Below are 27,074 nucleotides of genomic sequence, written 5' to 3' on the forward strand. Positions count from 1 at the left end.
AAGGATGAAGGAACAGTTGAGCTAATCATTACAAATGAGGCCACTTCCTTGGGTTTGATCAAATTGATAAAAGAGAACTTGACTTAGGTTTTTCTAAGTCTTTCAAGACATAAAGGATACCACCTCAGCTACAGGCCTGCTAAAATTGCCGCCCTGGGTTTTGATTCACATCCCTGACACAGGAAACTTGGGTCTCCCTCCATCCCACGTGCATTTCATGTGATGGGTCATCCAGCTGTTGAATTCTAATGCAAGCCTAACGGGACGCAGCCACTTTGCTACCCTTCACACCACTTCCCCTCTCTCCGGTACTAAGGCGGGACGCCATTTTCAGCGCCTGAAAACGAGACGCGGCTGCAGGTCCCACGAACAACTCTGGGACCCCGGGGGCCAGCAGAACCTACGCTAGCACCGCCTTGGGCCTCAGCTCACGGCAGGGGAGGTGCACCGAGCCGACAGGGAAACTCTCGCCCGCCCCAGTGCTGTGGGGGACAGAGCTGCGCGGCGCACACTGCCGGCGCAAAGCGCCACGGCAGCCGGGAGGGCTCAGGCGAGAACTGCACTGTAACGGCGACATTCCAGCAGCCGCCGCCATCGACAGGCAAGCAGGTGGGGCGAGTTTGCGGCACTGCCCCATCGGGACGCGACCTTCGCCCCCTTCCGTCCGCTGCCCCTGCCCGAGCGAAACTACATCTCCCAGCGTGCCGTGCGCGGTTCCCATGGCGACGGGGAGCTAGGCCCGGGCCCTCTGAAGCCATGCCCAGGGGAAGGTAATGGGGAGCTCTGCCCGAGTTCGGTGAGAGGGATTTCCCCCAGCTGCCGTCTGAGGAAGGGGTCTGCGGCCGGGGAGAACAGCCTAGCAGAGGAAGGCGGGAAAGTTTTCGGTCTCTGTCCCCGAAAGCCAATGGGGCATGGGTCAGGCTGGGGATACGTCTTGTGCGAGGAGCCGGTAGGGACCCCTTACAGCGGGGGGGAGACCAAGCCCACGCCCACGGCCCCGCAGGTGGTCGTGGGGGAACCTGAGAAGCAAAAGCGTCGTTTCCCCGAGGAGTAGCTCCCTCGGGACACCGCGGAATGGTTCTAAAACCTCTGGAGCCCCAGCGGTGCCAGCGCCCGGGAGCTGCCGGTCCCTAAGGCTACCACCCGGAGCTGCTGGGTGGTTTGAAAAGCTTTAATGGTTAGAAAGCCTTTTAAAAGTGTCTTAAACGCACTCAGAACAAAACCTCCCGCCTCGCAGCTGGTATTCACTCAATGTGTGCCACAAATATCTGTTGGGGTTATCGGAGAACTTTTACTTAATCTGATTTTGTTCGATTAAATACTTAGGCAGTCAGAGAGCATGTGATGTGAAGTAATTATAAACCGGGATACTCTAAATTTATTCGTTTGTGTATTTTCAGGTCTAGGTTCCATTGTTTTTTCTTTAATGATGCGTTTATTTTTTTTCCAACTAGTGATACTTTATGGGATCTTGCCATAGCTGAAGTGGAGAAGAGAGGAAACACTGATGACGATGAAAAGCATGTGGAAGTTTGGGAAAAATCGATATTATTTATGGGAAACAAAAATGGGGTAATGTGATATACAACTTGGTGCTTTTGGAACAGACTCTGTGACAGGAAAAGCATCTTTTGAGATACGGAAGTCCACTTATTTCTTCTGAATAGAACAAAATATTGTCAGGTTCTTGTTCTGCGGAGAGTGGGCATGCCAGAGTGTGGACCAGTTTCGCATTACTACAATTCAGAAGTTCATGTTTATGGTTTGGGGACTGCAAACTTCAGCTGTTGTTACCTATGATATGCTAACAATATATGATATGTTTGGCTTCGTCATTTTTTGTAAAAGTAACAACCAGAAACAATAATTCCCTTTTTAACTGATGTGGCAAGTTTCCCTTTACGACAATCCAATGTAAGTGCGTTGATAGCAGTTTTGGGATAGACAGAGGCCTTAACATAATATGTGTTTGCAAACTCGTGGTTCCACATGCCTGAGATGGTTTTAACTCATTGTCCCATAAATTTGGTCATTATTCTTTTTATGTTTTTCTCCTGTTATGATTTGTAAAGTAGGTGAGGAAATATTTGCCTTTTTGACCAAGTGAGTTGTATTTTTAAGAATATAATTTTCGAGGAATTGGTACATGCACAGCCTCCTAATCAGCAATTTTTTTAATTATCTTTTTTTCAGAGAAAACATGCCTTTTAACAGGTACCTGCAATTCACTGGGGTTTTTTTTTGAGAGAGAGAGGACACAGGAATAAACCATAAAAGGGCTAGCGCCTTCAGTGTGGCATGCTTTAATGAATTTAAAGACTTACTTTTCTGTCTAGTTGTATTTGAAGTATTTTTCCCATCTCAGTGATAATAATGAATTCCAGTGGAAACCAACAATTCCATAAATTTATTAGTAGTAATTCTAAACTATTAAATACTTTAACAGAGTTGGCCAGATGGATCACCAGCATCTGTTTTTAAGCACACTATTCCTATGATGGTATTTGTCATCTCTATTACTTAATGGTTATAATGGTAATGTAGCTGGATCCTGACAGAAAGTTGGGTTGTTAAGCTTCCACTATGAAGCTACAAACAATTACTTGAGTTTACACTTTACTGTACTTTGTTATTGGTAAATTGATTTTCGTGCAGTATACTAGCTTTTGTGCTGTAATGACTGTACAGTAAGTTGCTTATTTGTTTTTAATTTTCCAGGGAAAAACTACTATTATACTGAGGTGTCTGGAGAGGTATGTGTGTTAAATTTTTTTTAAGTAGGTGTTAGCTGTGGATTAAAATTTATATAAATATCTATATTGTGTGAGACAGATATTGTATTATCTGGTTGATCACTTGTGGATAAATGCGTTTCCCTTCATTACTACCTGTCACTTGACCCCTTCAGTCCTTCTCCAGTATTAGAGAGCTTAAATGGCCATCTGTTTGGTCGGTGCTGCTACTGCACCTGTCTTAAGCAACTGAGGCCTGGCCTTTCAGTGTCTTCCTTGTCCTGCTGTTTCTAAGCCAAATTCTGAACTGATACATACAATTTAGTAGCTGTAGAATTAAGTGTTTTTCTTTAGAGGATCTTGACAAAATGAAGTTATTTGCCTTGCATAGGGAAGAGACTCCAAAGCCAACATTAGCCTTGGAATATACTTTTGGAAGAAGGGTGAGGAGACACAATGCAGTGAGTATCCAGAAAATATATTTTACCCTATCAACACACATAAATATATTATGGTTTTTATTTGTATATATAAGAGTCTTACAGGGTTTGGGTTATTGTTTGTGAAACACAAAGGGGGGGCTAAATATAATTTATTTAAATTAGCCATCTTAAATTTGTATTTTAATTTTCCATCTCAGAGACCAACTATAACACAAAGCAATGAGATTCATCTATGAAAACCACCTTGTTTGTCATGTTAGAGTGCTCTTATTGTCCTGTTGAAACTTAGTATTAATGCCTTTAACTTTGTCTTTAAAATACAAAATAAGTACAAACTGTTGAAGATGCTTTACAACTCATTTATGGAAGAAGCAATCATCTTAGAGGGTGTTAAATCATAAGTACATTTTGGGGTTATGTGTCGATATCATGAAATACTGCAGATTACGTCAGCAGAAATAGTGAACCTTCTCCCATCACAGCATTGCCTGGCAGTGATAACTATACCTGCAGGTAATTGCTGTTTCTGTCACTGAAGTAGGGAGTGATATGACTGAATGATAAAAATCACTTAAAACTCTTCCCTGAAACTAAATGTGAAGGTCGAGATTCATTACTTTCCCAGTTGCAACCTGAAAAAGCCTTAGTCTTGATCTGAAAGGAAAAAAAAAAAGCTCTCAAAAGAAAGGGATTCATCATGCTGCTTCCTGACTTTTTTACTTTACTGTGGTCATTTATTAAGGCAGTTATAGGCATGGCAGGAGCCTTGTGGAAGTATTGTATGGAATTTCTTGAACATGGAGAGTTTATTTGGTTTCATTTTCCAGAAAATACTAGGGAAGTAATGAATGCTCTTCTGAGTCACATGCCAGTTTATAAAACATCTCCAGGGATTGGGACCTCAACCTCAGGTGAAGATCCTCTCTTGACATGGAAGCACACATTTCTGACATAAAGAAACTCTTTTACAGCCTAAAGATATCACTCATTTTTGGGAGCTAGGTGGTGGAACTTCATTACTGGAACTGATTCAAATACCAATCACTAGCAACAACTTAAAGTAAGTGATTAATGTTGCAACTCCAAAGCTAATTTAATCTTTCCTTCAAACATAAGTAAATCTCTAGACCTTTTCATTCTGGAAAATGCTTTCAAAATGTGAGATACAGTATTGATAATTGTTTTCCTAAAAATCATTGCAATACCAATGATACTTTGTTCTTAGCAATCTCCAACAACAAGAGAAAGCAATAACATGAAGGAAATAGATTGACTGTAGGTAGATAGAACGAGAAATGTAGGAGAACACATAACTTTATGCTCAGTGAGAAAGCAACTTGGGGGCATACAAAAATAAAATATTGCTTCCTGCTTTTGTATGCAAACATGGATGCCATCTCTTCAAGGTGCAGTGTTTTTATGGTGATAAACAAGGCCAAAAATGTGATAGTAAGTGGCCATCTAATGACAAGCCCACTGTACAAGAGAGAGGATGTATTTTGACAGGGACTAAAACTATTGAATTATTTGAAGATAAAAGGGAGCAGGAATGCTGATTTAAAAATGCATTACAATGATGGAATAGAATAGGAAGAATAAATACCTTCTTATTTGTTTATGCAACTCTTCATGTAATGGGAGGTGCATTTCATGTATTTCCTGTTTTGCAAGTGGAGTTGAAAATGTAAAGGGAGAAAATGATCGAAAAGATACATTCTGCATTACAGTGCTTCACTTCATTTGTTTAGTAGTGAGCTTTAACTTCTGGGTTTATTGGCTTTTGTTGGGGTTTTTTTTTCTTTAAAAATTAGAAGAGGGATGCAATCTTTATCATGTATATTTGCTACTGTTTTTGCTATTAAGATAATGCTGTTATTTAGTGAGACTTCAGAGAGAGTGAATGAAAAACTCCACTTCTGACATGGAGTTTTTTGTTTCTAGAAGAGCTTAGGGTTAAAAAATGAGCTACCATTTTTCAGCTGTTGTCTCAATAAACTGAAGAGATGTCCACCTCCCATGAGTCCTTTCTTCCCTTTTTACTAATAAGGAATCTTCTGATGGGGATGATCTTAAGGTCCTTTGATAGGATAGCAACATTGTTCTGTGTCTACCACTTCTGTTCATAAAGCAGTATTTTAACATGCTAGTCAAGGATTCTACCATTTCACCTTTCACTGGTTTTCTCATCTGTAGTCAAGCAGCTTGCTTATTTAAAAGTTCCACAAACTGTATCTAGTTTCTCCCAGAGACTTTTCACCAGACTTTTTTCCCCACAGCATTTTAAAGTAAATTGGACAGTCAGTTTGCTTGTTAGTCTTTCAAATACTTCTCTGGCCTGGAATAGCCTTTTTGAGTCAGAATGGATTGTGAAAGAATGACTGCATCCATTCCAGGGGCTGCATTTGCAGTGTTCTTTAATGCAGCTAGAGTTTTGGGAGGCAGGTAGAGGAATTTTTATGTAAAACATTTCTCTTTAGAATCCACCTTTAAAAGCGTAGTAATTGCTAAGTATGTCTTGAGTATTCTCACTTTTCATTTATCTTTCAGAAGACTTTTCTCATACACCCATTTGAAGTTCTAGCTAATTGTCAAAGTCCATGACACAGAATATTGCCCTTAGCCAGTTTTTTCCATTTCATATTGCAGAACCATTTGCTAGCATTGTTTCATTGGGACTGTAGAATTCCAAGATTGCAGGTATACATCATAGGAGAAGTGCCTAGTTGTACAGGAAGAAGGAGCTAAACAGGCTCAGGAGATTGGCACACTTATATTTTGAAACAAACTCTCTAGAAACAAAATTCAATATATACAGCTCTGCTAAAAGTTCTGATAGAAAATTGCCAAACTAATAGTTCTGAACAATAAACAAAAGAAGGTTTTCTCCAGGGCCCAGAGAATTCTTAAAGGCTCTCTTCCTTTGCTGTCACCTGTAATTCTGTTTAGCATTCGTATTTTCACATGTGTTGCTTTCAGCATTTGAACTTGCAGGTGCGGTTGCATAAAAATTGTTGACCGTCTCATGCACTAAAGACTTGACCAAATAATTCCTTTTTTTAATAGCTCATTTGCTGTAGTTCTTGTGTTGGATCTGTCCAAACCTAATGAACTCTGGACTACTATGGAGAAACTTCTGCAGGTCACCAGGCACCATGTGAACAAAATTTTAACCAAACTAGAAAAGACAAGTCCTGAAGTAGCTACTGAAATTAAACAGAGGATTCAGAACACTCTGCAGAAGGATCATCCAGTAAGTTACTTCTAATATTTTCTCCAGATGTCACAGGCCTTTATACAGTTAAAGATAGTGCTTTTGAAAATCATAAACAACTCTTTTAGATTTTTATGCATGACTGAGAATCCATTTGATGTAGATGAACCTGTTCACTGGAAAATTATAGCAATTTAATAAAAATTCAATAAGAGCAGAAACAAGGAAAGAAGGTTTCTTATATCTTTTTGTTAGATATCTAATGTGATTGTTATGGCATGTTACATCAGTCAAAAGAAATAGTTTTAGAGTAGCATTTTGGCTTTTTTCCCCTCCTTTTTAAAATGAAGATGAAAACTAGAATGTACAAAAGTCATCTAGCAAGAGACTAGCTGAAGGTACAAATTTAAGCAAAGAATATAGTTATAACAGCCATCAACATGACTATATACTTTGCATGTATTTAAATGTCTATCACAAACTCAATGCCTTTTGATAATCTGACAACTAATTAAATTATAAAGTTTCAGAAATGTTAACATCAGTCCTTTAAACATAATTGCTAACTAAATCTCTGGAAAAGCTAAACTAGATTATGCGCAATAGAAATGAAAAGTCATTGTGCATTAAACCTCTGCAAATGTTGTGTGTATATAATGCATAAGTAAGTACTCAACAATTCAAAGACTTGGCACATAAATCTAGTTACTCTAACTTCTCTAAAATGGGGGGGGGGGGGTTGCAGTAAGTGCTCAGAATTTTCAAGCAGTGCATGCAACAGAAGATTTTGAGTGTAGAGTTTGAGACCTGCTGGATTATGATTTTTGGGTTTTAATTTTAGGGAACGTAATATACAAAAAGGAACCACCTACATAGGAAGCACACTTGCCAATAAATCATGACCACAGTGTCACGTTTATGTATAGGGGTTTATGTGTCAGAAAACTGCAAGCTTTTTTCAAGAAGGAAAAAGAATAATACTATTCATTGTTATGAAGATAAGACTTCTTATACTTGCCCTGTAGGGAACACAATTATACCTTCTAAACTAGACTTTCCAATCAGCCTTCATTGTCAAAACCAGGAAGGACACAAACAAAATGTTATGTTAATCCTTGGTTGTCTTTTTACTTTCATTCTTGTTCAAGAAATAATGATGTCACTTTTGTGGGAGGAAATACTGTCTTTCTGTAGCCAAAGTAAATGACAGTTTATACAGATTTTTATTTGCCTGCTTATAGCTAAACGTATTTTTATGGTAAACAAGAATTTTTGAGGTTCTTAGAGGTTTTTTTTCTTAAGGAGTAGATATATTCCATAAAGCTTAAGTAAATCAGCTTCAGGTATTGCTTGAAAAGGCTGGATGCACCTGAAGTATTCCATAGCCAAAAATTAATTCCATTCCATAGTCAAAATGTGAATAGGGTTCAATATGCCAGTTTTAATGTTTCTGATGTTATCTCCAATTATTTTTGTTTCAGATACTAAGCTGTTTTCTTTGCTCCCCCCACCCCCAGCCATCATTTCTCTTCTCAGAGTATGTGCAGCTTCTTGCTAATACACTGGCTGTCATTTAACCTGTGTGGGAAATAACTGTTTTTAAAAGGGTCAGCCTCTGCTGCCGCACATCTCTTTTCCACTCCACTGCAAGCAAAGCAGCTTGAATAAGTAATTGCATGGACACAATTGGACTGCCTCATTTTATATAAGCTACAGGAAAACCTTCCAGATAACTTGAGAATTACTGTAGTGTATTTATTAAAACTTTTATCACAAGTAGGCTATTTAACAGTTCAGTCTACACACTTAGAGCTGGTTTTGTCCATTAATGCTGATTTGCATGTTCACGGTGACATTTCCTCTTCCTGCTTTTACCAAGTATTTGAAAATGTTAAATATTTTCAGGTTTGGAGAATGTGATTGTTTGGAAAATGTGTGACATAAGGAAGTCATTCAGTTTAAGTTTCTCAGGCTTTTGTCTGTATTACTTTGGATATGATACAAGGAGGGAGATTGTGACAAAAAGCCACCTATTCTGTGAATATATGAGCTTTTTCTACTCTGCTCTTCCCATCTGATGCTGGAGCTGGAGTATATAGCATAAGAGCCCTTTTGTGCCAGTAAGCATTCTGACCATTCATGATGAAAACAAGAATGTTGTAGAACACGGTGTGGCATTCTATTCCTAAACCCAAAACACAGCAATGTATCAGCTACTGGAAAGAAAATTAGCTCTATACCAGTGAAACCCAGGCCAATATTGCATTACATTTCATTCATCTAACATAAAATAGAGCTTGTCTTCTGTGAATTAAGTATACCCTCTTTCACATTTATTAAACAGTTACAACCTTCTACAGTTTGTTTACACTTCTTAACTGTCATGTATCTGTTTAATAGGATTATGAGTTAATTGATCCTTTTCCAATGCCCTTGCTGATAATTGGAAGCAAATATGACATTTTTCACGTAAGTAATTATTTTTTTCCCCCCTTATATATTTAAAAGATTCCTAGTAATGATTCTGTATACTAAAATCTTGGTCATGTAATAGTAATCATTTAAACAAAAGTATAGCCAGTCAGCATTCTACCACAAAGGTTTTTTTCTAGCTAACATCATTATGGAAGGCATACTGTCATTCCTTCACAAAACACTCCTAAACTGATGCTTTTAAGATGCACTTAGAAAATGTTGATATACAAGTTGCTGCAGACAAAGATGGAAGCAAGATAAAAAATTGTGTTGGTTATTTTGTAACAAGAGAAATGCAGCTTCATGTGTCCCTTCTGACAGCAGCTGTAAATTTACAGCAGTGAAAGAGGGGAGTCTTTCAGGTCAGCTGGCCAGATATTTTTTGGTAGATGTGGCAGCATGAACAGTCTGGAACTTTTGGGATTTAAAGATTTTAGAGAGAAGTGAGTAATTGCATCTTTTATTTGAGGAAAAGGTTCTGGATTCTATCGCAGGAGATTAAAAGTCCAAACAAACGCATACTCAATTTGCAAGCAGCACTTGATCGTGAGAAGCTAGAGCAGTGCCTTTGTTTGTGCTTCTCAAGATACTCAGCTCACACTTTGAGTTACTTAATACTTTGTTAATTAAGTACTGGGCCTTCTTTCATACTGAGGCTTTAATACTGAGCCATAACCTCTTTAAAAATCAACGATTCTCATAATAAGGACAGAATAACAGCCTAATTTCTTGGGGTCCAAGGACAGACTCCTGCAGGCTTCACTGACACTAGGCTTTAGCTCACTTTATCCAGAGAAGGCCATCTCTATGATCTTACATTAAAAACACATCGATGAAAAGGTATTTTGATGCACCTTTGAAATCTTGCAGGTGGTAGAATTTAGAGGACACCCCCCCAAATGTTTACTGACATTCAGGTATTTTCACAGCAAGAAAACATCCTTATTCTAGTAGACAGTATTTCTACTGTGAAAATTTTTAAACAAAATTAAACAAATTAATTTAAAATTGAATACATATTCCAAATTAAGGAACTTTTTCTGGACTAACGTACTGCCTCAGTTAGGCTCCCTCTGTAAAAAGGAAACAAAGAGAAATTGTGACGTTCATTTTCAGAGTAGGCTGTTACTGATTCTGTCTTAAGATGTAATTATGCTGACAGCTGAAAGCTTTATATATTGTGACCTAAGTGCATTGCAATTTATTTAAAAAATGAGAAGTTCTAGCTGTAATATGTTGGAGGTTTTTTTTCTTATGTGTATGTTTTGATATTAACTTTTTCAGGAGTTTGACTCTGAAATGAGGAAAATAATAAGCAAGACACTTCGATTTGTTTCACATTATTATGGAGCATCATTAGTGGTGTGTATGTTTGCTTTCTAACTGAGGATAGAGAGGACCAGTATTGTGTTACAAAACAATCTTTAAAAAAATAGAAATGTAAAACACCTGGAGAAAATGGGATTTAGTAGGTTTTACAGTATCCTTCTTCATGAGCTAATGAGTCAAATGAGTTGCAGGTTTTTGGACAGGGATGGATGGATATGCCTTGTGAACAAACAAACTGTAATTCCCAGTATCAGCAAAAATTAACTAAAACTAGTTGTTGGTTGGTTCCCAAATACAGTTTTCTGTGTGTAAGAAAGGAGGACAGGAAAAAGTGATTGCCCTTGATAGTAAAAAGATCCAAGGGCTCATCCGCACAGCAGTTAAAGCATACCAGATTATCACTCTTACAGTGTTGAGGAATAAAGGCAGGGTTGGTTTTATTTACAGTAGTGAGCAGGAACTGCCAACCATAAGGACAATGAAGTATTCATGTGGGTATATAAATTGATAATCTGCTGAATAAAGGCAGAAACATGCACAATCAAATTCACAATCCAAAAAGAAAGCTGCCTCTTAGTCTCTCTCTACATCAGAAAATAGTCCTAATTTTATCATCTGTCATTTCTATAACAATATTTAATAGTGCTTTATTTTGATTACTTGTGTGTGCTTTAAATTGTTACAACCACAGCTTTTCTACTTTGACACGTGAATTCATCTTTTGTTAACTGAGAAGACAACTGTCTTGATTTTCTTTCCCACACCCCACCCCACCCCCCTTTTTTTTTTTTGAGGAAAGTATATTAAGTGTTACTGTAATTAAAAACCTGAACCCAGGACCCTAAATCTCTTTGTACTGTTAAATCCTGATTCCTCTTGAAAGGAGTAGGGATCTGACTTCTTTCTTGAAGACATGAATCTGTTAGGATACAGAAGCCCTAATACAGGAACAAGTGTGCTCTTTGAAAAAATATTCTGAGAACTTTCTGATAAATCTGTACCAGTTCTGCCCCTATCAAGCTGCTTTTCTGATGTGTGAACAATTTTATTGTTGTAAATGTTTGTTGTTTTTCTGAATAATTTTTAATGTATTTCAAAATCTTGACCGAGTCTTGAACAAAAGCTATGTGTCTCTTAATGTGCATGCTTCAAATTTTAAAATTTCTTCTTTAATCTTTGTGCTATTTTTCAGTTAATATTTCTGGATCTATATATTCAGTTGCAAATGCATTAATGTTTTGGAAAGGGAGGGTGAGATTATTTTTTTTGTGCTAATAAATGTAGTAAACATACACTAAATTTGCTGAGGTCATGAATTAGCCAGGCTCTACCTGAAATCCTCTGTGTAGATGACACAATGTAATAGTGCTATGATGGAAGATCATGAGTATTTTGTTTTCTGATTCATTTAGTTCACCAGTAAATCTGAGGCTCTCCTGCTGAAAGCCCGTGTTCTTATCAATCACTTGGCATTTGGCTATGATAAAAGGTAACGTAACTGTTTTCCAACTGTTAAATGTCTTGCCCAGAATCTAAAAGTACTTAATGAAATAAACCAACATTTTCATCACTTTTTTTTTTTATTATTAGTATAATGTGATCTCTAAGATACTCTTTTTCATATATTTTGACTCGTGCATCTCAGCTGATTCTGTCTGCACAGGACAGTGATAATTCCTTGGGTTTTTTCCCCAAATTGATGCATCAGAAACGTGGCCCTGTGAGAGTCAAGTCTTGGCTAGAACAATGTCATTTTTCACTGATTGCTAAATGCTCACTTGGTACATTTTTTTTTATTTTCTGTTTAGCAAATCTCTATCAGTGGATCACAGCAAACCCCTCTTTATACCAGCAGGCCTAGATTCACTGAGCCAAATAGGTGAGGACATTTTCTGTTCATTGTGTTTGTTGCTTATTTGTTTTTGAAAATGAGGAAAAAAAACTTAACGATGAAATAGAATTATAGCACATAAGTTTCAACAGAGTCTTGAAGGAATTGGCTTATAAAGTTTAAAATTACAAGTCAGTATTTGTATTATTGAGAATTACTTGTGCAGGTCTGCTAGGTAGCTTAATAAAGCATTGGGACTACCTCGTATGGTGAAGCACCAACAAGCTTAGATTTGAAAGAAAAATCTACAGTACCAGTTAGCCTGTTTCATGGTAGGAGAGCTATGTTTTTTTCAAACCTGTTGCAGCTTGTCACTGTAGAAGATAAAATAACAAATTAGATGGCTCATTACCCAAAATGATTTGATAACTTATGCTGTTATGATAGTACACATGTATCAGTTGGTGCTGTGCTGTAAACCGTAGGACCACCACCTGCCTCTGACAGTGACATTGGAAAGATGCGTGCAAAAACACCTTTGGAGCTGTGGAAAAAAGTATTTGAGAAAGTATTTCCTCCCAAGGTAGGTTTTTACATGTCTATTGCACAGCTGCTTGTCTCACAGAACAATAGAAATATCACTACTCATTTCAACTGGAATTTCAGTCTCACTTAGCAATTCTGCTTTTTCCAGACTCTTTAATATATTCATTTTTAAACAGATTTGTGTGGAGTGGGGCTTTGATTAGAAGCTAATAAGCTACTAAATCTTCAGTCGTTTTCCTGCATTTAGTAATGATGAAAGTACTGGTCCATAGAGGAAACCCCCCCAAATACTTTTCCATAAAAGTAAATCCTGTTGTTAGGACATCAAAATTCTTTTCTCTTTCACCTATTTGAAAGCAGGCTGCTGCTTTCTCCTTAACTACTAGACTGTATGGCAGTTCTCTATCCCTGGCCATTTCCTGCCCTATGGCTTGCCTGAGCAGACCACTAATTGAGGGCTGTTAAACTGTGCCTTAAATTGGGGTGCACAAACTGGGCTTTTTCTAGTTTTTAGTATCTGGACCTCCATTCTTGGTGAGGAGAAATCTGAATGCACCCTTTGCCCCTCACTTAACTGCTGCATGACAAAGCCTACCAGTTATTTCAGACTGTTTGTAACAGAACAAATTATCACTGCAATGTCATTGTCAGCATGCTATGATAAAGGCTAAATTTTATGTTTCAAACTATAAAGAACTGTTGTTTCTTGTATTACTTTTTCCTTGTCTCCTTTTTAAAACATGGTAAACAAATATTTCTGCTACCCCACACTGTGGATTTTCCTGGGCGCGTCAAGCGATACGTTGATCCCAGACCTGCTGGGCTCAACGTGGAGAGCAGAAATACAACCAATAGACCAGCGGTGAGGACGTGACCACTGCCACAGGGTGGATGAAATGGCCCAGACCTGTGGAACTGGTGGCTATTTATTGAGACATACATGAGTGCTACAGTGTCTCATTAAGCCCACTGATATATCTTTAACAAGTGCTCTCTCCCCAGTTGCCTTCCCGCCCATTTCAAAGAGGCAGCACTTGGTTATTTTTCACTCCCATCCTTTTCTCACATGGCTTAGAGGTACAACATCTCTCATCACTTCCCCGGGCCTCACAGACATGAAACATTACATTATTACTCCCTTTTAGGGTTCCCACACCACACCCCCCTGCCAATAACTCCTGAATTTCCTTTGAAACAGCTAGAAAAGTAAATAAATGTTTCATCTTGCAAGCTCCATCAGCGTTCTAAGGTACAATCTAATTTACAGATTTGCCAAGTAGGTCTTCAGTCTTGTGGCTTGGTTCCAAAATACACTGTAAACTTTAAAGCTGTTTTTATGCATTTTACATTTGTTTTTCCATCACCTTACCTAATAATGAGTGTCATTTGTGAGATTGCCTTCTCGCTGCTTTCCTTTTGCTACGAGTAAGGAAAAATGTGCGTGACAACATGAAAAAAGATTAGATCTTCATTTGATAGTTCCCTCAAGTAAATTAAAATTCAGGTATCTGACAAAAAGGTAGTAATCAGTTTCTCAGCTATTTAAGTAATGTTTCTGGCAATCAGAGATGAATTCTAGTCTCAAGTATTAAATGCTCTACAAGGAGCAACCTTAACTATGCCCAAACATCATGAGCCAGAGAGGATATTTTAATTTTGAGGAGAGAATAATAAAAAGCTACCCACTTAGACCATTTTCTTTCATTAAAATCTAACTGCACTCTCACTTCCTTATTGTTTTTCCAATTTAAGGTTCTTCTTAATCTAATTTGTGTCCTATAGCATAAAAACTCTTCCAGAAATGCAAGATTTTAATACATTTGTATTAAAGTACTTCCATAAGATGTACAACATAGCATTTTCCTGTTAAAAGAGTAGATGATAAATGTTATCACCTGGGATTTTGTCATTACTTCTTTTAGGTTTTCTGTGATTTACAAGGTACCAAGGACCCTGCACAGGATTCACAATACGCTGAGTATGAAGTTGATGTCATGAGAGCTCAGAAAAAACAGGTATGTGGTAGCCGTCCAACTGCTGTTCACAGTCAGGTATTCCAGAACCACCAGCATTGCTGAATTAGTTTGTGGAATATACTTGTAATCCCTTTTGTACCTTTAAATGACTTCTACTTTTCAGCTTAATTGTTAGTTGGTGCTTCCCCCCCCCCCCCCCCCCCCCCCGTTGGTACATCTCAAAAGCTTTGGCTCTGTAGTTTCTTTAGAAATTAGTGATTCAGATTTTCCCTCCAACTCTCTTCCATAAGTATTTCCCTAGAATAATACTGAAGCAAAGCTGTGCAGCTTTATTAGCAGCAATTTCTGCACCTGTGCTCTCATTTGGGCATTGACTAGCAGAAAGTCTAGGAAGCAGTGTCACAATTTGGGTTGGAGGGCTGTTTACTTTTAAAATTTCTGTCTTTCTCCTTTGAGGGTGGGAAAAGTGCTGAGATGATAATGTTCCTGACTTGAGTTTGCACGCTCTGTACATTTGAAGAGTGAACAGAATTATTCCATATATTTGACTTAACTCCTAACTTCCAGGAAAGACTTCTAGTCTGGAAAATGTCTTGGTTTTCATATTGAATTTGGACATTTCTGTGTTTCCTCCATTTGTGATTAATTAATTTTATAGGAAAAAAAAAATCAGTGGCAAACTAGGTGAAGGTTAGAACTTTGCCTTACAGGTCAGTGCATAACATCACATGAGTAGCAGTGTAGTCTTCCTTGGTATCATAGGTCTGGGGCTCTTAAAATCAGTCCAAGATTTGTGTGGTTTTTCTTTGTTTGAAAGCAGTATCACATACTCAGCCTGGAAAATTTCCCTTTGATATAGATTGCTTTGTTTTCCACAGGAAAGTCGTTGCTAGAATGACAGAGATAGATTCTGTTCTGTTCTCAGAGCTAGTATGTGGGCTATTTGCACACCATTTCTCTTCTTTGTGGGCCAAGTTACTGTTGCTAAATGAGGTTTTTCTGAGAGCGCTTTATGGTGGCAGGTTGTATAAATCTAGATCTTGCATGCTTCTACAGACCCTCACTCTTGTGAGGGAAGGTTTCATTGAACTGCACTTCAGTTAATCTCAACTAGCCTGAATATATCATGGCAAATTTCATCCTGTTGCATGCTTGAAAAAGAAAGCAAATGGAGTTGATTGTCACTGCCGTTGTGTTTTTGTAGTGCTTAGTTAGATTGCATGAGACAGTAAACCCATAGTTACCTGATCCAAAGAAATGCATTTATCAGGTAGGAGAAGAAAGCAATTTAAAGAACCCCCTGCAGTCTTTAAACTGACACATTACCTGTGATATCTTGTTCACACAGGCATCCATTCTGAATTCCTGTTACATCAAGAGCAGTCTTAGAAATCATTAAAATGTGTAAAACACATTTCTTTTGTAATTTATCATTTAATCTCATACTCAGTTCATCTGTGTATCTCAAAGTAACTATGGTGTACTAGGTTTGTTATTCTTAGATAATATGTCTTGCAAAAGAAGATAATGGTATGTGTTGATTAAATCATACAGGAAATTATTCTCTGTTTTTAAGCAAAAGAGGGAGACTTTTAGACTCTTAATCTGTTCAAGGACATTGCAAACCATCAGCTTTACTTGAACTACTACAAGTAATTTGAGCATTAAAGAGAAAATTACTTTTGTTATCTGCAGCTATTTTCTAAAGTTCTCTATCATGAGTTTTAATTTTTACAGGATTATTTGTACATTCATGTTTTGTACTCTGAGAATTTTATTCAATTTGAAGTGCACCAAGATAGCAATATAAAGATACATCTAAAAGAAAAGAGCTCTTCTAGACGCAGTGATTCTCGAAGCAGTTTTGGATTTCCCAGTTACACCACAATGGCACAAACCAGCTGTTTTTACAGCAACATTGTAAATGCATTGTCAGTCTTACGATACCTGTCATGTAGGAGGAACAGTACATTAATATGCAGTATGTTGCTAATGAAGTCAAGAGGCTTGCAAAATGAAAGTTTCCTAATGAAAGTTTAAATTCAATCACTGAAGTGCCCCTTAGCATTTTTCTCAGTTACTTTTGGTCAATTAATATGCCACTTTAGACTCTTAAGTGAGAACTGGTTTGCTTGTTTATCTCAAAGATAATTTTAAAGGAAAAATAAACAAAGAAACAGGAACAAAACAAAAATACAGTCCCTGCCACTGAGTCAGATAGAAGGACTAGCATGCCTGATTTGGTCAGGGCTGCTCAATAAAACTCTTAATAGATTTATGGATAACTGTGGCAATTCAAAGTTTAAATAACTCCGTTCCAGCGTTGTAACTTTGGTTGAGAAGGGTTTGTATGCATCTAGGGTTTGTGTACTCTAGTAGAGTAAAAGGTTGAACTCTCAAATATAAAATTGGAAAACAGTTTGAAAAAATGTACAGAAACAAGAAAGTCACTGGCTGACTCCCATGTACCAGCTGTCAGCTAGTATTTGAGACACTTTTTTTGACTGTACAAGAGCCTCTCTCATTAGCATTTTACCATGAGTGTGTTTTCTTTTAGACAAGATTATTTTGCCTGTAATATTTTTGGAGCTAACTATGAGATATACCACTCTATTTCTAGACCTGTTTGCTCTGGAAAGGTCCCTGAGGCTATCTTTTCCTCACTGTACCTTTTCTCAGGGTAGAGCACATCTCTCAGCTAGGTCTTTTCAGAATTCTTTTCCTTATCCCACAGATGTACAACATGCAAGTTTATATCAAATGGTACTGTTGCAATTGTTTACTGCTTTTCATTCTCTGGAATTAAATTCTCAGAGAGAGAGAGAGAGAACACAGCACCAGGGACCGTATTTCTTAACTAACAGATTCTCTCTGGGAATTACTGGCATTTTGTGCTCTTTGCAGGGCTTTTAAGATTGATGATTTGGATGAGGGGATTGAGTCAGTCATCAGTAAATTTGCAGATGACACGAGTTTGGGAGCAGATGTTGATCAGTTAGAGGGTAGAAGGGCTCTCCAGAGGGACCTTGACTGGCTGGACAGATGGGCAGAGTCCAACATGATGTCATTTAACAAGTCCAAGTGCTAAGTGCTGCACTTTGGCCATAACAACCCCATGCAGGCTGGGGTCGGAGTGGCTGGAGAGCTCCCAAACAAAGAGGGACCTGGGGGTACTGATCGACAGCTGCCTGAACATGAGCCAGCAGTGTGCCCAGGTGGCCAAGAGGGCCAATGGCATCCTGGCCTGCATTAGGAATAGTATGGCCAGGAGGAGCAGGGAAGTCATTGTGCCCCTGTACTCTGCATTGGTTAGGCCCCACCTTGAGTCCTGTGTCCAGTTCTGGGCCCCTCAGTTTAAGAAGGACATCGAGATACTTGAATGTGTCCAGAGAAGGGCAGCGAGGCTTTGGCCTTTCTTATCTCATTAGTCCAAGGTCAGCCAAGCACAGAAAGAGAAACAGCAGTCCAGGCAGACTGAAACAGACAGACTGGGACACACACTGAACTAATTATTTTTTTTCCCTTAGCATACACTTTGAACTAACAGAATTTCCCCCTTAATAATTACTTTTCTCTCTCTAAACCTTTCTGGGAGAGAAGGGAGGAGGGGGAAAAGGGGTTTTTGGGGGGAAACCCTCCTCCATCGAGGGGAGGGGAAGGTTTTCTGTGTTACAGTCTTTCCTGTGTATTTTTGTATATACTGTAAATACTGTATATTGTGTATATATTTATCGCATTTCATCCTGCTTGTAAAACACAGCTTTTCCATCTGCTCCTCCGACTGAGTTAGCCATGGTTTCTGGGGGGGGAAGAACTGAACCTCTCGCCACCACACATACACACAGGAATGTAAAACAACATGTCTCTTAGAAACCAGAAACTACTGTTTCAAACCCATCAATCAAATGGGATTGGTAATTCCTGAAGAATACCAAAAAAGGAACCAGAAGAACAAGGCCTGCTTTGGGTTCTTTGGGGTTGGTTTGTTTGTTTTGGTGGCAGTTTTAAAATATTTTATTTTTGTTTTACACACAGGACTGAATTGAATTCTATAAAGCCCACAGGTTACCAGTGGTGATAACTTACACGAGATACCAGTGGGTCTCAGAAACCCTTAGAGAACACAAGCTTGTGTGTTTAGGAAGTCAGCATACAATATCTATTCAATCTGTGGTACTGGACATTTGTGGAAATATCATTCATCATTGCTTGAGGTTTTTTTGGAAGTGTATTACTCATCACAGACAATGATGCTGTGCTTTTACTCCTGCTTTACAACTAGTAGTTAATATAGTCCTTCAGGTGCTACTGATTAGTAGATTGGAAAGTTAGCATCTGTGTGTAAAAATAAAATGCAGAGTCAGCAGAATAATTAAAATTAGGCATCATTTAGATGGTAATTAGGTTATTAAAAGCAAACAAAGGCTCAAGTTGTGGAGGTATAGATAAAGCAAATTAGGTATGAAAGGTGATGCTATTTTTGTCATCAGCTGAGTACTAGCAAGGTAGATAAATGACCTTCTTTTAGTCAAAAGTGCTACCGGGAATTCTGAGGCCTCTAATAAAAGGTTTTAGTTACATTACCTAACAACAATTTCATCTTCTGAACTTTTTGTAGTGGCACATACTGTCAGGAGTTATTTCTCAGCAAAAATTACTTTAACAAGCACTATGATTGCTTTTTGCTCACTTAAGGAGGCTTCCTACGTATTCACAGGAAGTTGATACTCTGTTGAGGTACTGTTAGACTTAACCAGGCACTGCTTGCAATATTAAAAAAGTCATCATATCATACTTATGACAGGCAAAGGGATGACTGACAGAGAATAAACTGTGTCTAGGCTGTATCCGTAAGCTACATTATTAAATGCAACTCTAGTACTACTGGACTGTTCTATCCCTAAGCCAGTCTTTACTCAGTATTTTCACCCCCTTATTATTACTATAAAAAAAAATATGACCTTGGAACATTCCGAACTGTTGGAAGCTTGCCAACAGTGAGGAACAGAAAGAACAGTATGATTTTTATTTTTTTTTAAACACATGGTACCTGCGTTGTGCTAAGTCAAAAATTTCATTTCTAATGGCTTTCTCAAAGGCTTCAGGCAGGAGTAAAATTAGACAATGAATTTTTACATACAGCGACAATGTTCTCTGGGGTCAGTCTACAGGTGCTGCCTAAATGATCAGCCTCACAGAGTATCATCTGACCAAACTGTTTCAAGAAAGAAGCAGAATTAATTTTGCTGTAATTTTAGCTAGCTAGATGAAGAAGAGGAGACTCAGGGGTGACTTTATCGCTCTCTACAACTACCTGAAGGGAGGTTGTAGACAGGCAGATGTTGGTCTCTTCTCCCAGGCAGCCAGCACCAGAACAAGAGGACACAGTCTCAGGCTGCGCCAGGGGAGGTTTAGGCTGGATGTTAGGAAGAAGTTCTGTACAGAGAGAGTGATTGCCCATTGGAATGAGCTGCCTGGGGAGGTAGTGGAGTCACCATCATTGGAGGTGTTCAGGAGGAGACTTGATGGGGTGCTTGGTGCCATGGGTTAGTTGTTTAGGTGGGTTGGATTGGTTGATGGGTTGGACATGATGATCTTGAAGGTCTCTTCCAACCTGGTTTACTCTATTCTATTGTATGGCAATTCGGCACTAAAGGCAATCTAAAACAATACAGAAATGCATAATATCAACTCCACAGCATGTGCTGTGTACAGCATGTACAGAACTACAGAACAAAATGATATTTATTTTGGACACGTATCTAGGTGTAATACTAACATTTAAACAATAATAAACAGAAGAACAAAAAAATTAAATGGGAGGGTGTAAAGACCCCCAAACATTAACAAATTCAGCAATTGAGGGCAAAAATTGCTGCTAGGAAAATACGCTTTCTTAGAGTTCATGTAAAACAGAAAGCAAAATAAATCCCCCAAAGTCAGAAATGTAACGTAATATTTCAAATACAGCTTAAAGATCACTGCAGAAACCCTTTTCTAAAAGGATACCTTCCTGCTCATAAAGTTCTATGCTACCAACCTAAACAGAATTCCAGAACATACTGTAAATATCATAGTATCAGTCAGGGTTGGAAGGGACCACAAGGATCATCTAGTTCCAGCCCCCCTGCCATGGGCAGGGACACCCCACACTAGATCAGGCTGGCCAGAGCCTCATCCAGCCTGCTCTTAAACACCTCCAGGGATGGGGCCTCAACCACCTCCCTGGACAACCCAGTCCAGGGCTTCACCACTCATGGTGAAGAACTTCTTCCTCATATCCAGCCTGAATCTCCCCACCTCCGGCTTCATTCCATTCCCCCTAGTCCTATCACTACCTGAGATCCTGAGAAGTCCCTCCCCAGCCTTCTTGTAAGCCCTTGGCTGAGAGATTTTCTCCCCAAACTGAAAGAAGATCCTATGAAACAATGCACCTCAGTGTGCCAAAATGCTCACTGGCATTATGGTTTCTTTGTTTTCTGGATACTGAGTGTAGGGAGCAAAGATCACATTTGCAAAGAATTAATAATGGCAATTGAAATATGCTTTTGACGCGTTCCAAGTGCTTTAAGCATTATTAGCACTAGGAACTTGTCCCACATGTCTAACAGGGGCATAAAGTGGATTTAATTATTTTTTTTTTAACCTTAATATTTCTGTGTTTGCAGAAACTCATCAACTGTCAAATGGGGACAATCACACCTAATCTCACAAAGGGATTAGGAAGAAAGATTGAACTGATGTTTGTGAGGCACTCGGATAAGATAACATTATCACACATTTTCAGAGAAAAAAAAATTAATACTTTTGTGTTCATTGAAGTGCCTGAATGGCAGGTGGAGAAATAAGGTACACAAAGAATAAGGATGATGAAAAGAAATACTGAACAATTGAATTGAGACATCAGCAAAATAGTATATGATCATGTAATTAAAGAAAATACTATAATGTCTACAAATATGGAGGAAAAATTAAGATTACAGAAAAATCCTTAATTGTTGCTTTCCCTTATTTCTGAGGGACAGATACAACTTTATTTTTCATGTAGATTCTTACTGAAAGTGCCCTCAGTCTGGAACATGGTGAAAATAACCAAGTACAAAAACAAGGATTAAAAATCTTAAGCACCTAAATTTCAGTAGGAGATTTAGTAACAGTGCTCTAATAATGCTCTTTAAATTGAGCACATGTTCAGACATGCTTCCATGTGAAAACAAGAAAGCTTATTCTTTGAAACCAAGTAAGCATCCTAAATAATTTCTTCTCTACAATATGAAGACTAGCACTTCTCTGGACAAAATGGAAGATCCCATCACTCTGTTACCTGTATTAAGGTGCCTGTCATACTTCTGTGACCAGCCACACCAGTCTGACAAAGGAGGGTCATCACACAATATGCAGTCTCTATTTTGTTGAATGAGATTGAAATTGTCTCCTGAAGTTCCACAATACGGTCATGACAATGAAGTATGCCAAAAAAACACGTCTCTCATTTTGTTAGCCAACACAAGCACGAACAGATGCTGATCTGACACCAGAATGACTTCTAGTTGTGAACGACATGGTTAATTAGATGTCTCCAGCTTCAGAGGAAACAGGAATACAGTTCTTTGCATGATGTTGTAGAACCTCTCTTTCTGTGTACGGCTTGTTAGTCTTGACAGTTAGGCCCTGCTCAGTGAGATCTCCTTCCATTACTTTTTGTTAGCTGACATCAAACATCATTAGACATCTACTATTTTCCTTTTTTGCGTGTGTGTGTAATATACTTTACGGCATTAGGCTTCACCTAAAACTGCTACTCCCTCAAGTAACAAGGAACAGTCAGTGTGAACTTTGGCAGGGTGTGACACTGTCTTAAATATGTGATTGGGAGGCTGTCCAACTTCTTGAGCTCAAGGTTAGCTTTATCATTTGCTTCAGTGAAGGAAGCTGCAGTCAAATGTCCAGATGAAAAAGGCCCAAGCACCTGTTTTGAGTATTAGCATGACAGTATAACAAAGAGCTGAAGTGAAAACAAAAACTCTGGAAAGGCATGATAGCATACCTACTTTTCTAGTAGAGAAAATAGAAATAGAAATAGAGCAGACACCCCCATGTGCCATCATCCTGCCACAAACATTAAGAAGGAACTAAGGAACAAGACTTTTAATGCACTTGCAACTTACAGATGCAGGTGGTATATGTGAGGCTCTAATCAACAATATTATTTTAAAAGACCTCACTCTTACTCAGGTTACATGCCTACTTAAAATGAAATTAAGGTCACCATAAAGCATCAAAACCAAAAAGCAAAAAATAAGTAAGAGAAACATAACAAATTTGTCACATTCCTAACATTTTACAGGGACTGTATGAAGAGTTAATAGCAAGCTACACATTTAAGGCCTAAAAACGTTGCAAAATGAATGTTGGTCTTCAATCTTAAAATCATGGAATCAATAAGGTTGGAAAAGACCTCAAAGATCATCAAGTCCAACCTGTCACACATCACCTCATGACTACTAAACCATGGCACCAAGTGCCACATCCAATATCACTTTGGCCATGGCAACCCCATGCAGAGCTACAGGCTGGGGTCAGTGGCTGGAGAACTCCCAAACAGAGAGGGACCTGGGGATGCTGATTGACAGCTGCCTAAACATGAGCCAGCAGTGTGCCCAGGTGGCCAAGAAGGTCAATAGCATCCTGGCCTGCATCAGGAATAGTGTGGCCAGCAGGAGCAGGGAGGTCATAGTGCCCCTGTACTCTGCATTGGTTAGGCTGCACCTTGAGTCCTGTGTCCAGTTCTGGGCCCCTCAGTTTAAGAAGGACATAGAAACACTTGAACGTTTCCAGAGAAGGGCAACAAGGCTGGTGAGAGGCCTTGAACACAAGCCTATGAGGAGAGGCTGAGGGAGCTGGGGTTGTTTAGCCTGGAGAAGAGGAGGCTCAGGGGTGACCTCATTGCCCTCTACAGCTACCTGAAAGGTGGTTGTAGCCAGGAAGGGGTTGATCTCTTCTCCCAGGCAACCAGCACCAGAAAAAGAGGACACAGTCTCAAGCTGCACCAGGGGAAGTTTAGGCTGGAGGTGAGGAGAAAGTTCTTCACGGAGAGAGTCATTAGTCATTGGAATGGGCTGCCTGGGGAGGTGGTGGAGTCACCATCCCTGGAGGTATTCAAGAGGAGATTGGACGTGGCACTTGGTGCCATGGTCTAGTCATGAGGTCTGTGGTGACAGGTTGGACTCGATGATCCTCGAGGTCTCTTCCAACCTTGGCGATATTGTGATACTGTAATAATGGAGAGATTAAATTAATGTGTATGTTTCTGTTTTAGGAACTTGAACACTACAAAAGAAATGCCTCTAAGTCCTGGAAAGAAATGGATTTTGGCTCTGATGAAGTGCTCTAGGTGTCTTCACTTTAACATTTACAAAATGAATGTTTCTAACATTACACAAGCTATTTAATCTAGTGTAGTTGGTAATGTACAATATCAAATGACAACATTAATGTTTATTATGCATTTCTATTATTATTTGTAATAAAAAGAGCTCTTTAATCATTCAGTCCAAATTTAAGTATATCTTGGCACTGGTACAGAGTTTTAAAAAGTGGGGAGAAAGAAAATCGGGATTGTTCAGAGATGGTTCTGAATAGGAAGACAGGCATTAGTCATTTCTACCTTTTTTTTTTAAAAAAGACATTATTTGGTTTCTTTTTGAAAGCTTCTGCCCTAAACTTGTATTTAGTTACAAACAAGTTTTCACACTCAAATTGCAAAACTGCATAGGAAGGTGTGTTAGGAGTCTTTTCCTAGTTCTTTGCATATATCATTCAAAAGCACAGTTTAAACATTTATTTACATCATTGTTTCATGTATTAGAATAGGGTAGATCCACAAAACCTGGCAAAAGAAGTGAAATTAAAACCGTCTTTGACCTGGATTCAGAAACTTGCTTTATCTCTACTGCAGTATCATATAGCTTCATGCAGGTATTCTTTCTTGTCATCTTTAATGTTGTAGTAACTTTGCACAGAATTTAGAAGACGGACATCTCTGTCAGATATTCAAACGTTGGGAAGTCAGTCTAATCAACTTGATATATTTAGTTAGTTAGTATAATTGATTCACAATCAGCCTAAGCTAATAAAATGCTAGCCTAAACAAAAGTCCATGGAGATCCTCACTTGTATGAGATGGACTGAATGTTGTGAAGGGAGCCTATGCCCAGAATTAGGCCCCAAATATTGCCAAAATTTGTCCCAACATGTTTTGCTCACATCCCCCCCCTTCCCCCTCCTTTCTGGAGTGGGTACTCAGCCCAGAGCTCAGTAAACAAAGGGCCAGGTGTCACCAAGCCGGGATAGACAGCCCAACCTGCCTTCTCTGGGGTAAGCAAGATCATGCGGCTGCCTTGTGGGGTGCTTGTGAGATGCTTGTACTACTCTTTGCTCAAGCTCTCTGCTACTAAGCTCTTTTGTGCTGTTCTGCTCCATTGCATGTGCTTTGCCTTTGTGTACATGCTCTGCCTCTGCAATCCAGAGAGGAGCCAGCAACCCTGGAAGTGCTAGGGCACCTCAGTTTACCTGGAAGCCAGTAAAGAGGCCTTCACTTCACTACAGCTTAGTGTCATATCCCAGTCCCACTGGCAGGGAGAAGCAGCCACCATATCTTAAAGGGCTGAACCCCACTGGTAAGCTTGACGCATTCGGGGGGAGGACTAGCCTGAATCCCTCAGCGAGTTCTAACAGCATCTGCTATAGCCATGAGGCTGCAGACCTGTGAGCCAAAGCCTTTGTGTGCCTGCTCACAAAGTAAGAACCATGCTCAACTGCATCCCATGTGCCAGCCACTGAGTTGCGGGAGAAGGAGCCAGCGCCACTCCACGTGATTCAGAGCACCATCTCTGCCAGTGAGTGTCCCAAACACTTGCTCATTTCAAGCTGAGCCAGGGGAAAAAGCTGCACTGCTCTGCTCCTCGACACCACACCACACTCTCCAGCAGCCCCAGAAGGGGAACCACTCCTCCCAGCGCCCTGCTGACTTTGAAGGACTGCAGCGCCAAGGGAACCGCTTCAGAGAGCCTGTCTAGATGAACCTGCCCAATCAACTCTGCACCCCCGCAGCCACAGGAGAAAGCTGCCTCTACATGTCCAGAAGGGACCACCCCTGGGAGCCAGCACTGGGTCCCCACAAGTCCCTGAGCTTTGGCAGTGACCAGGTAGAGCACTGTTGGATCCCCACAAGCCTTGGAGGCAGCATAGCAGTAGCTTAGCAACCAATTTAGCAAGTGAAACTATTATTTTTCCAGTGTTCATGTGTCTACCACCAAATTTGGTTCTGTTTAAAATCCCCGTGCTTTAGTCCACGTGCTATTGTAAGTTATGGTTTGTAAGTAGCCTCCCCGGCAATGCCCAGAGACAGAATTCATCATCGTAAATTGATTTGTGCCTCTGAAAGGTTCCTTTATTGCATGTGCCTGATACCTAGCTATTTAGCAGATGCACGTTTCTCATTGAGTCGCCATCTGGTGGACAAACGACAAAATTGCAACATTGGTTCTATTTGAATAGCTATTTTGTATTTTTCTAGTTGGGCTCAGAATTGTTAAACTGTACCAGTTTATGGGAAATATTCCATGACTGTACACTAGGATCTTCATATAAATACTGTTTAAGGTTTATTAATAATTGTTGGTTATTGCTAAAATTGTCATAATTCATATTTTCATAAATCATAACTAATACCCATATTCCTTACAGATGTGCAAGACAAGCTCTTGTTTAAAGCCAGGGGGCTGTCGTGAAAGCTAAAAGTTGTCAGAGAGTAAATGTCTGAACAATCACTTGGCAGACTGGATGGTAAAAATGTTCCCTGATGGACAGCCCTACATGTGCATAAAAATGGGAAAGGCAAACTAATCTGCTGTCTTTCCATCTCTTTAAAGTTACTTATTATTTTTAATATATAACATTTGTATCTCAGAAAACTATATGTAAAGATACTGGAAAAAATATTGGCCTCCCTGTTTAGAGAACTTGTGTTAACCTGAGGATTTCAATTTCTTTGTTACAAAGTGCATCATCTCAAAATTAATTATATTATATAGGAATTTGAAGATACAAATATAGTTTCCTCCTCAAATAAATGTCTGGGTATCCCTCTGCAATTAATAGTTTCTTCAGTGAACATGAAAACTTGGTTACAAAATTTAGGAATTCTGTTTTTCGTAGGTTTTCAGTTTTGAGAGGTACTTGTATGTATTAAATGCATAAATTAGACTCCTTGGGTCCTTAGTGAGCCCATGAGAATTATTTCCAAAGATGCCACCTGTATCACTTCCAATAACTGGCAAACAACTTGGGTCATTATTTTTAAAGATAAATTGACATTTTATTAACAGAGAAAAAATTGTTCCAGTAATTCACAAACTGCTCCCAAAATGAGATTTAGAGCTTGATAATGAAAAGAAGGAAGAGATATAAATAACATACCTGTCTTCTCTAATTTACCATACCTTACAAGACAAAAATGTGTTAGATAAC

General features: G+C 39.0%; 1 protein-coding gene across 4 annotated transcripts; it reads left to right on the forward strand.

Annotated features, from left to right (window-relative positions):
• The first annotated feature begins 306 nt into the window (after positions 1-306).
• Positions 307-25,757, forward strand: DYNC2LI1 (dynein cytoplasmic 2 light intermediate chain 1). Of its 4 annotated transcripts, none has more exons than XM_068158854.1 (13): positions 307-609; positions 1,455-1,572; positions 2,719-2,753; positions 3,124-3,193; positions 4,147-4,235; positions 6,239-6,425; positions 8,787-8,855; positions 10,146-10,223; positions 11,603-11,679; positions 11,999-12,069; positions 12,507-12,604; positions 14,490-14,582; positions 23,863-25,757. In XM_068158854.1, the coding sequence occupies exons 2-13, from the start codon at positions 1,555-1,557 to the stop codon at positions 23,935-23,937; spliced, it is 960 nt and encodes a 319-aa protein (XP_068014955.1). In that variant the 5' UTR covers positions 307-609; positions 1,455-1,554; the 3' UTR covers positions 23,938-25,757. The 4 variants fall into 4 exon arrangements, with proteins under 4 accessions (XP_068014955.1, XP_068014956.1, XP_068014954.1 ...); XM_068158855.1 differs by lacking the exon at positions 307-609 and adding an exon at positions 625-770; XM_068158853.1 differs by lacking the exon at positions 307-609 and adding an exon at positions 730-796.
• The last annotated feature ends 1,317 nt before the right edge of the window (positions 25,758-27,074 follow it).

Source organism: Melanerpes formicivorus, unplaced genomic scaffold (genome assembly GCF_026170545.1).
Source record: "Melanerpes formicivorus ecotype bairdi unplaced genomic scaffold, bMelFor1.0.p_v2 SCAF_43, whole genome shotgun sequence".
NCBI lineage: Eukaryota > Metazoa > Chordata > Aves > Piciformes > Picidae > Melanerpes > Melanerpes formicivorus.

Coding starts and splice junctions, on each gene's coding strand:
- DYNC2LI1 (XM_068158852.1), top strand. CDS start 912: ATGGGTCAGGCTGGGGATACGTCTTGTGCGAGGAGCCG. Junction 10,224..11,602: donor ATTATGGAGCATCATTAGTG/GTGTGTATGTTT, acceptor TGATTCATTTAG/TTCACCAGTAAATCTGAGGC. Junction 14,583..23,862: donor TGAGAGCTCAGAAAAAACAG/GTATGTGGTAGC, acceptor TTTCTGTTTTAG/GAACTTGAACACTACAAAAG.